A 10,539-nucleotide genomic window follows, 5' to 3' on the forward strand; every position below is an offset into this window, starting at 1 on the left:
ACTTGACATGCAGACACATGCCAAATTTGTTTTTATTTGTAACTTAAAACCATATGTCTTTATCCTCCCATTTCTCAGTTGTGCTTAATTTTGGGGTTTAGTAGATAGTCCCAAAGAAACACACTGAAGTTTTTGATTGTAATATTACTAAATCTGAAAAAGTTTAAGGGGTTAGAATGTGTTTGCAAGGCACTGTTTGTTAGATATCTTGTTAGTCTAACTCAACACATCACTGACCTCTTGATCTACCTCCACCGGATTCTCCTCACTAGAACCACAAATATTTATCTTGTCCTCTTCTTCACTTTCTTCCAATTGGATTTCATCTTTTTCTTCACTGGAGCATCTTAGCTCCTGTTCGACAGCGTCATACTCCTCTTTCACCTCATCAGAGAGTGTTGTTTCTTCAATCCCTAAAGTAATAGTGCCTTCAGACACGTGGCTGCTGCAGGACATAGTGTCTTCTTCAGCATGTCCCTCTGGTTCTTTGTCCGCCTGCCCTGTGTTGTGCTTCAAAACCGCCTGCAGCTCATCAGAAAAGTTCTTCTCAAGCTTTGTGTCTGCCACCACATCTAGACAACTCAGGTCCCACTGTTCGCTCACTTCCTCCTCTTCGCTCTCGGAGTCAGGTGCTGTGTGCTTCCTGATGCGACTTACCACATCCAACAGGGACTTAGGATACTGAGATGCTCTCTTTTGTGCAGAAGTTGGAGAGAACTTTGGAGAAATGTCTTCCTCTTGGGAAAGAAAAGCTGTCAACTGACTGGATTCTTTGCAGGAATCCAGATAAAAATAATTAGAGGGATTTCCCACAATGTCCGGAGCAGCAATGATGTCAATGCTTAGAGGACACCCAGTTGATTCAGTTTCGAAGGGAGGAGCACGGTCTCTGTCAGGCTCTTGTGGAGAAGATGAAATATCAGAGATTAGGAGCTTGTTTAAGACCTCACCAGACGAAGGACAGGTATCGTCAAGGCATTCATCTTGTGAGTTTTGCGAGGTGTTTAGTTGAATTTGAGTGAATTTATCTCTGTCATTGCTTTTTGTTTCTTTCAAGGGACATGCAGTCAGATCTGGATTTCTTTGGCTTGACTCCAGAGTCGCATCTTTTTCTGTCTTGCACAAAACATTGTCCTTCAAATCATACTTTGGTAGAAAGCTGTAATCTTCTGATTCACAAGTTCTTGGATTTTCTTCATTGTCCTCACCTGTTTGAACTGAAGGATCAGAGAATTTATTGTCAGCTAGTTGAAGATCCTGAAGTTGAAGGTCCTTGTTTGCATAATTGGCACCTTCAGTTTGGGCACATCTAAGCTGCTGACCTGAAATGTTGAGATCTTCATACTTTTCTTCAGTTCCAGATGAATCATTCTCGGCTGTTTGCTCCTTCTCAGTGACGCAAAAAGTGTTGTCACATTGGTGACTGTGTAGATGTGGTAAGACTTCTTTCATTTCTGTGACCAAGGACCCGTTTTCAGCAGAGTCTGACATTTCATCCCCACTATGCTTCGGCTCAACACCACTCTCCATATCAGCTTCTAGGAATAGTACTTCCAGAGGAGGAGGGCTTGGGAGATGCTCTTCACTGAGAGTGGAGTTTAAAGGAGAATCGGGTGTTTCAGGGAAAAGAGGAGGTGAGGCATCAGAGTGAAGTGTTAGGTCTGCACTTTGTGCATCCAGTTCAGAATCAGCACCTTCCTGTATGCTTGAATCTGATGAATCTGAAGAAAATGAATAAGTATTACTGAGATCAACAAGATGCTCTTCATTTTCAATTTCACCACAAGTGAATTCACCCCGTCTTTCTTTCTTCAATTCATTTTTGGTTGAAGTGTTGTTTGTTTCAAGTTGGGACTCAGTGTTATCGCTTTCAGTCATGGTGTTGGCTGGCTGTTGAGATGCTGTAAAATCTTTATTATCTTCACTTGATAGATGCTTTCTATTGTCATCTTTGTCCACTAGGAGAACCTCTGCTGTGTCATCTAGAGTTTGCCCTGAATCAGGTGGTTCAGCCTCCCCACTCTGCTCCTCCTTGCACAGATCAATCATTGGTTCTTCATCATCGGTTTGCTGTTCATCATCATGCAGAGGAATTCCAAGGATTCTTTCAGCACGCTCCTCCAGAGTTTCCCTTTCAGAAACCAAAGATGACTGCATACCAGAGAGGGAATTGCCACTCTCTTTGTCTTCCTGTTTCTTCAAATGTATTGGATCCAGATCAGCTTCAGGGTCTTCATACCTTTGCAAGGATTCATTACTTGGATCAGTTGCAACATCTTGATAAACCTCAGAGTTGGATTCAGATGTTCTGCCTTCATCATGTGCTGTGGAGTCCATATAGTGGACTTGCTCCTTCCTTGGTGAAGGAATCATCTCCACTTTGACAACAACACAGCTGGTGTCTATCACCAGTAGACCTTTCATATCCTCAGTGTTCTCAGCAATGTCTACTTTGTTCTTCTCAAAGTCTGTTGATTGGCTTCTTACATCCCCACCCTCATCCTGGTTCAAGATGCTTCCTTTTGTCTCTTTCAAACAGTTTGTGTTGAGGCTGTTGGTTTCTGCCTTGGTACTGGAACTAGGCTCCTTCCATAAAGGGTATCTGGTCAACACAGGCTCCACAGACTGAGATACAAATCCAGATTTTTCCAGGAAAATGTTGTTTGGTAGGTCATCTTTAGGCATAACCTTTCCGCTGCATCCAGGGGTCTTTTTATCTGACTGCTTTGTTAGTTTGTGTGCGCTGAAGTCCACATCATCAGAGATCTTGTTCACCTGTCTGTCTTTTAAAAGCTCTCCTATTTCTGTGCTTTGGATGCTTGTTTGGGAGGTACAGACTGGTAAAGATGTGGATTCAGAGGGGCTAGCTAGTCGAGACACAAGACAGAATATTGTCATTCCTCCTGTCTTTTTCTTTAGTCTGAACTTCCTTCCTTCTATGACCTTGCAGATTTCATCCTTCTCCGTGTCTGACTTCGGAACTGCTTGTGGTTCTTCATCCAGAATGCCTTCAGGTTTCTGTGTATCAGTGGAACCGACTCCCTGTAAAGCATCCCTCTCACGTTTGCTGAACTCTAGTTCCTCTAGTCCAGGGCAGATTTTATTTACATCTTTCTCGACTTTCCTCTTGGTTTCCAAATCTAAAGGAATATCTGACTTTCTGAGAGTTGGCTGTGACCAATCGGCTTGCTTCTTCCCAACCAGCTGCCTGCCAAAATCACAATGGTGCATCACAGGTGGACTTTTGTGTGGCCTGTTGTAGGGAGGAGGTCCAATATATCCAGGAGGTTTGTCCAGTACCCTTGATTGGTATTCAGTATTTCCCTTCATGTGGTTTGGGTCAGTAGTAAGAGGTCCTGCTTTGTCCCACAGCCCATGCGCTCTGCTGCTTCGATTTAGCTGGTAGTATTGTAGCTGAACTTCAGGATGTGTCAAAAGTTTTTCTCTCTCCGACTGGCTTTGGACAGTCTCTCGTAACTCTGCTTCTAAGCGTCTCCTCCTTGGCAGCGAGTGACTGTACCGGGCTGCCCAGGCCTCCAGCTCTCGATAGCTGGTGTCATTCCTCTTAGCAGAAACATCTCTGTTGTAACGGGCAGGCTGACTCTGGTCCCACCGCTTTGGCCATGCATCTCTCAGAAATCCTCTGTCGTAGTCCCTTGCAGCTGCGTGAGACGCCCACTCTCTGTCTCTGGGGTTATGTTGCCGATACTCCCCCAGGTCCTGGTGGCGCTGTTCATGACGGTGTAAAATGAAGGGAAAGTTTGGAGAAGAGGAGTCAGGCGGCTCGGGGTCGGTCCAGTTGGTATATTCCTGTAGAGCTCCTCCTACTCTTGATCCTGGTACCGTCCAGTCACTGCTCTCCCTTCCCTGATCCTGCTGCCCTCCATAGCACAGTGTGTTATAGGTCGCCTGCCGTCTCTCATGATAGCTGTGAGTGAAATGGTGGAAAAATTCAAATTAAATTCAACTTGGAAAACAAAGAGTTGGAATGTGTTAAATGCATTTTACCTTAAGATTCAGCCAGCTGCAAATCATTTATAACTTAATGCTATGCAAAAAAATTCATATATTATATTACTTGTGACTCTTCTCATCTTTTAGTTTAAATGTTACTGTTTGAGTTATATACAACGTCCTATTTGCCTCATATTAGTCAGATTAAAATGTTTTACACAACTGTATTCAGTTTTTCAAAATGTTCAGTTTAAGTGATTGGGTTATTGGACCATGTTTGGCAATGAAGTAACTATTTTGTTTTTAAGACACTTTTTCTACTATAGTTAAAAAATAACACTTTTTTAAAGCATCATCTAACTAAAAGTTTTTATTTTATTTTCATTTAACTCACCTGTTTGCACAATTTCTCCCAGGAAGAGTCCCAAATCTGGAGTACATCTGCGACTGACCCTGATTGTCCAACCAAAACTCCATCAGTTGCTCCCACGCACAGATCTGAAGTGTTAGAAAAGAAAACATATATTTAAGGTTCGTTTGCTTCAAATGACACAATTTAAAGTAAGCAAATACAGACTGAGAAGTTTAAAGTAACACATTTTAGATATTGCATCCCAAATGAGCTTTAACACATACCTTCAGCTGCTGTTTTCAAAAACTTTAACCTAGCTGTTCCTGAGGTGAGGCGATGAATAACGAAGTTCAAACAGGACAAAGTATTTTAGGAGATGGTGGCTCTCTGTCCTCCTCCCACTCTTTAAACACACACACACGCCCACACACACGCCCACACACACACACAAACAGCCATACAATTAAGGGCCCAGCCTTTGCTCATGTGGCAATTTTTAAATAGTAAAATTTTAAGCCTTTTTAAAAATTGACCGTTTCCTCAATTATTTACACTTAAATTTGCCAAAATCTTTATCTTAAACCTTAAATTAACATTTCAAATATAATCTTGATTGTCTTAATGATTATTTGTCTCCCATGTTTCTGAAACGTGATAACAAAAATTTTATTTAAAGAGGCATTCATTTATTTTTTTTAATTTGCATTTATTATACACAAAAAAGGATGTTAAATCAGTAAAAATTCTATTAATCTATTGGTATATCCCATATGTGCAATTTGTTTTTTTATTATTTATCCTATCATCAATAGTTGCTACAGTAATGAGGTATTATAAGAATGAAGCTTCAACAAAAACAAGTGATTAGTGTTTTTTGGGACAGTCGCGTGGGAGGTGCTGGTCCGGGGAGCAGATAGAGATCTGTTGTTTTGTTATGTGAATCGTAGCTTAGGGAGTGACCGGCAGCAGTCGGGTCGTCTCCCTTTCTTTGAAACTCTCCAGCGTAACAAACAGGCTTTCCTTTCCTGAACAGAAAAGCTGCACATCAGCAGAGTGCAGGGCAGAGGGGATGAAGGACCGACAGGCGGCTGCAGGGGAGGGACATCTGTTGATGTCTGACAGCACAGTTTGGGAGGAGAGCAACTTTGTGTTGACGTTTTCTAATAACTTATTAAAAGTAATGCTGCTAAGAATGTCAGTGTCTGTGTTAAAAATGTGTTATTGCGCGCATACATTAATTAGGCGGTTGTTACAAAATGCAAAACAAACTCATAGCAATAGGCAGTGATGAGAACTGAAAAGCTTCTGGATCTGTAAAATTTCTTTATATATTCCAAGAGATAAAGATTAGCCTCAAGTTACTTTTTATTAAAAAAAAAACATTTGCAGCAAAATTTGGTTGAACATTGTAGAGAAATTAAACATTAAGACTTAAGTTAAAAATCAACAGCTTCCATAAATTTCAGGTTCAATAATACTTGCAAGCACATGAAAACAATAATGTTCTCTGTAACAAATCCTTTCTTTAAATATCTAGCATAAACCCAGAGATGAATAACATTTTTGTGTTGCTTATACTCTGTTTTGTTGTAAACAAAATCTGTTTTCTGTCCAGTCTCTTATTAAGCTCTTCCTCCTGTTACTCCTCTGCTCTCTTGGACGCACGGTAAATATTATTATTTTGCTTGTCATCGCGAAGCACAAGCTCCACATCAAATCTGCTCTGCAGGTGCTCCTCGTAGAAACTCTGAGTCCTGTGCTCTGTGCGCATTTTTGATGAGAGATACACCACGGCCCCGTTTTTGCACAAATGAGCCAGCGTCTCCACCAGCAGAGGGTATGTCTCTGGCAGGTAGACGATGTCCGCGCAGAGCACCAGATCCCAGTCGGAGGGGAAGGTCAAGTGGTCCTCCCCCCAGCACAGAGGGAGGACAACGGGAGGGGCAGAAGGCCAGCCGGCAGGGGGAACGTTGGCGGAGACGTTCGCCTGAAGCTGTGGCAGAACCAGAGGGAGGTCTGTGACGGTCACCTCTGCACCTGAAATACAATACAGCGTCATGTGACGCAGATGAAAACTCAAAACCGGATGAGTATGAAGACATCCAGAAAGTCTCAGAACTTGTCTTTATTGCCGTTTAGGTTGTGAAACACAAGAAATGCTTAAGTTGTAACAGATTGATGAGTAATGAAGCAAATAAAAATGATTGTGAAGAGATTTTTCTGCAATTTGTTGGACATGAGATTTTAACATAGCAGATCACCAAGGCAAATTATACTTAAATCAAAGGATAGTTGAAGATTCAATATTAAGTTGAATGTAGTGACCAGCTTTATCGAGCATGGAGGTGAAATGTGAAACAGATCCGCAGATTTATTTGTTGATTTTCTTGATCAGTGTCCTTGTTCAGAGCTCTGGACTTTTTCTTTTTGACGAGATGTAAAGAATCTTATGTTTTCCAAAATAAGTCTTTGTGTTTCTAACCTTTAAGTTGTAACAGGCCATTTTACATCATTTTCAGACATGCTGCCTTTTAAATGAACTCTCTTTGTGAAAGTTTATAAGTAATGCTGGAACATAATACCATCTTCATGATTTATGGTATTATGTTCTTCCAGGTTTAACCATAAACTACCGTCTTAATATTGTTGTCTTTTGCTCTACCTTTCGGTTTTTAAACACAGGTGGACTGTACTTTTTATCTGTTCTTACTTTCATTTTTAATAAAATTTTATTTGATGCTTTTTCCCATTTCAAAAGAAATTAACGCATTTTGTTCCTAAATAGTTTGGTATTCTTTTTTATTTTATGAGCGTTTGTGTGTCTATTTTGAGGCGCACAATAAAACAAATGAAATTCATCTCTGTAGCATCAATGAGTGAAATATTAATATAAATGACTGCTGAGGTAAAACATTTTGTACCCTGTTATATTTCTGGGGCCATTCATTAAAACTCTGCTTGCCAATCATATATTGACAAAAAAGACAAGAAAAGACAGAAGAAGTAGCAAGCTAGCTTCTTAATCACAATTGATATAGTTTTTGCAGTTTTCAACAATAGCATTTCATGTTTTCCTAAAATCAGGCAGCCATTTTTTTATTTGCATGAAAGCCACTTTGTTGGACTCTACTGTAATACACTGCCATCTAGTGGGCAGTCAGTAAAAGTTCTCTAAAGAGATTGATTCAAACCCACTTGGCCTGAGAGTCATGATGAACTCATGAATGAATACATGACTGCAATAATACCTTGAGGAATTAATTAATTAATTAAACGACGAATGCATGAATGAGTCGATTCATATATTCGACTCCAGGATGGACTAATTAATAAAATGAATGAGAACATAAAGCACTTTTTCTGAATGAATGGATTAGTGAATACACTAATGAATGAATGAATGAATGAATTGTAGCCTACCCAGACGAGCAGCCAAAATACCGACCACCCCAGTTCCTGCTCCCAGCTCTATGACGCGCCTTCCTCTCAGCTCCACGGACGGATCCTCAAAGTAGCGGCATAAATGCAGCGCCTGTGGACCCAGTCACGCAGTCACAACACAACTTCTCTAACCCACGCGTCGCAGAAAGCTGTGGCTTAGTGACATCCGCTCTTACAGCTTCCCAGACAGGAGCAGCCACGCCGAGGTTGGCCCCGAAAAGCTGCTTTATCCGGAGTTCTTCGCCCATCAGCCTGTACACCGTCTCTTGTGAAAACGTCTCAGTGGACAAGCAGTCATCATCGACAGGGAACGGGTCGTCTTCATCCTCACCACAAATCATGACGTATGATTAATAAACTGCGATTTTCACAATTCAAAAGCTGCCATTTCTACTGTAGAAGACGAGGAGTCGTCTTCCAGGTCAAGTTAGCTAGTACGGTGGTTTCCAAGGATCTCTCAAACATTATTGCTAAAATTTGGAGTTTATTTATACCTTAAGTAAATTACAATTCAACTTGCAAATAAATACATAAAATGTTAACTTACAAGGAGTTAAAGCGTCAAGCATGTATTAAGACAACGCGCAGCTTTTACTTTGAAAGAAATTAAAGACCCTTTTAGTTTCCGGGTAAAAAAAAAGTGGACACCGGTGTTCTGTCAGCATACGTCATCAGATCGCCATGCGCGTAGCACAAACTGACGGCTGTCTGTCAGACAGGTATATGCTGTGACTATCATTTGGTTTTATTTAATCAGCATCATGACGCCATAACGTAGAAGTTAGATTGTTATAGCCCTTATTAACAGCTGTATGACCTCCTGACTTAGCAGTTAACCAGTCAGACCATCATCAAGGAATCTGACAGAACGGAAGGAAATGGCCAGGCTAACGTAATACTGCCCTCTTCGACGTTATTACGTCACTCCCAAGCGTTATTGTACCTTATTGTTGTCCTTTCACGTCTGCCTGTTTATGGCGTATCTTTTAAAATCGGATTTTCTTTTGAACACGTCATGAACTATGACGTCTTGTCACCAAGCTACTCGCTTGGTGACAAAAGCCTTTATTACGTCATAGTCACTGGCTTAACATAACCAATAGTAATTAGGAGTTACTTCATTTCTGTTGGAAACTACACCCAGAAAATTTTAGCATCAATCTGCTGTTTTAAGACAAAAAAAACAGTAGAAAAACAGGAAGCAAGTTAGAAAGATAATATAGCTTTGACAGAAAATTCTGGACGATGGATTCTGAAACTTCTCAGTTGGAAACATCAAGCTGCCCTAACATCACACGCTTTGATATTTCCATGGAAAACCAGCAGCTTTCTGGAATCGATTTTGACAGCATCAGTACAGAGCTCAACGGATTGCTGGATAGACTCAGAAGGGTTTATGAATCTGAAGAGAGTTTAGATAAAAGAGTTCACAAAATGACAGCCTCTCTCGAAACTCAGAGACTTGCCCAAAAACTGACTCGCAAGATCTACTTTCATCTAAGGTATCGTAACAACAACGAGCTGCCTGTTTCACCTGTTGCTTCTGACGTTAATCGTCCGCATCCCTCTGGCAGCTCTGATATGGCAAAAACAGACGAGAATCTGAAAAAGGTGAGCTCTTCAGAGAAATTGTACACAGTTGCGAGGAAAATGTCAGAAAGATTTTTCAAGAGACTTTTTCAGAGGATGTTGAAGTCGCCAGACACTTTTGAAAATCAAGAAGTACACACTGCCTTCAAAGAATTACAAAATGAGGTTTCACATATTTCCATCCCTCCAGAGACCCGAAGTGTAGCAACTGTCACTGAAGATGACCAGTTAAACCCATCTCCTGTTAGCTCGATTAAGTCCTCCATGGAAGAACAACATGCCACAAATGTGGCAGGACAACATCCTAGTCCAGTAACTTTTAGTATGCCAGACACTTCTGAAAACCAAAAGGTGCGCAGTCTCGTTGAAGAATTACAAGATGAGGTTTCAAATATTTTCATCACTCCAGAGACCCAAAACTTAGAATCAACTGACATTGAAGAAGGCCAGTTAAAATCATTTCCCCTAAAACAGACGAAGTCCTTAATGGAAAATGCGGCAGAACAACATCCTAATCCAGTAACTTGTAATGTGGCAGACCCTTTTGAAGACCAAGATCTAACCACTGTCCTCAAAGAATTACAAAGTGAAGTTTCAGATTCTTCCACCTCTCCTGACACTCAAAGCTTAGAATCATTTGTCATTGATGATGGACAATTAAACTCATTTTCCCAAAAACTGATTAAGTCCTTCATGGAAAATGTGGCAGGACAACGTCCTGATCCAGTAACTTGTAGTGTGTCAAACACAGTTGAAAACCAAGAGGTGCACACTGTATTTAAAGAATTACAAAACGAGATTTCAAAAATGTCCATCTCTACAGACACCAAAAACTCAGAATCAACAGACATTGACGATGGGCAGTTAAAATCATTTCCTCAGGAACTGATTAAGTCCTTAATGGAAAATGTGGCAGTACAACGTCCTGATCCAGTAACTTGTAGTGTGTCAAACACAGTTGAAAACCAAGAGGTGCACACTGTATTTAAAGAATTACAAAACGAGATTTCAAACATGTCCATCTCTACAGACACCAAAAACTCAGAATCAACAGACATTGACGATGGGCAGTTAAAATCATTTCCTCAGGAACTGATTAAGTCCTTAATGGAAAATGTGGAAGTAGAACATCCTAATCCAGTAACTTGTAGTGTGTCAAACACAGTTGAAAACCAAGAGGTGCACACTGTATTTAAAGAATT

At 40.7% G+C, this 10,539-nt stretch overlaps 2 protein-coding genes across 3 annotated transcripts; both read right to left on the bottom strand.

Annotated features, from left to right (window-relative positions):
* Positions 1–30: 30 nt before the first annotated feature.
* LOC111605843 lies at positions 31–4,932 on the bottom strand. Of its 2 annotated transcripts, XM_023324839.1 has the most exons (3): positions 4,591–4,932; positions 4,349–4,452; positions 31–3,928 (listed from the first exon to the last, which is right to left on the bottom strand). In XM_023324839.1, exons 2-3 carry the CDS (start codon positions 4,429–4,431, stop codon positions 217–219), a joined length of 3,795 nt encoding a protein of 1,264 aa, XP_023180607.1. In that variant the 5' UTR covers positions 4,432–4,452; positions 4,591–4,932; the 3' UTR covers positions 31–216. The 2 variants fall into 2 exon arrangements, with proteins under 2 accessions (XP_023180607.1, XP_023180606.1); XM_023324838.1 differs by having other exon boundaries at positions 4,349–4,932.
* Positions 4,933–4,945: 13 nt separating this feature from the next.
* Positions 4,946–8,173, bottom strand: LOC102224838 (EEF1A lysine methyltransferase 3-like). The gene is made up of 3 exons (XM_014470728.2): positions 7,924–8,173; positions 7,727–7,838; positions 4,946–6,343 (listed from the first exon to the last, which is right to left on the bottom strand). Exons 1-3 carry the CDS (start codon positions 8,086–8,088, stop codon positions 5,946–5,948), a joined length of 675 nt encoding a protein of 224 aa, XP_014326214.1. The 5' UTR covers positions 8,089–8,173; the 3' UTR covers positions 4,946–5,945.
* Between the last annotated feature and the right edge of the window lie 2,366 nt (positions 8,174–10,539).

The sequence above is a fragment of the Xiphophorus maculatus genome, chromosome 20 (genome assembly GCF_002775205.1).
Source record: "Xiphophorus maculatus strain JP 163 A chromosome 20, X_maculatus-5.0-male, whole genome shotgun sequence".
In the NCBI taxonomy this organism is placed as follows: Eukaryota; Metazoa; Chordata; class Actinopteri; order Cyprinodontiformes; family Poeciliidae; genus Xiphophorus; species Xiphophorus maculatus.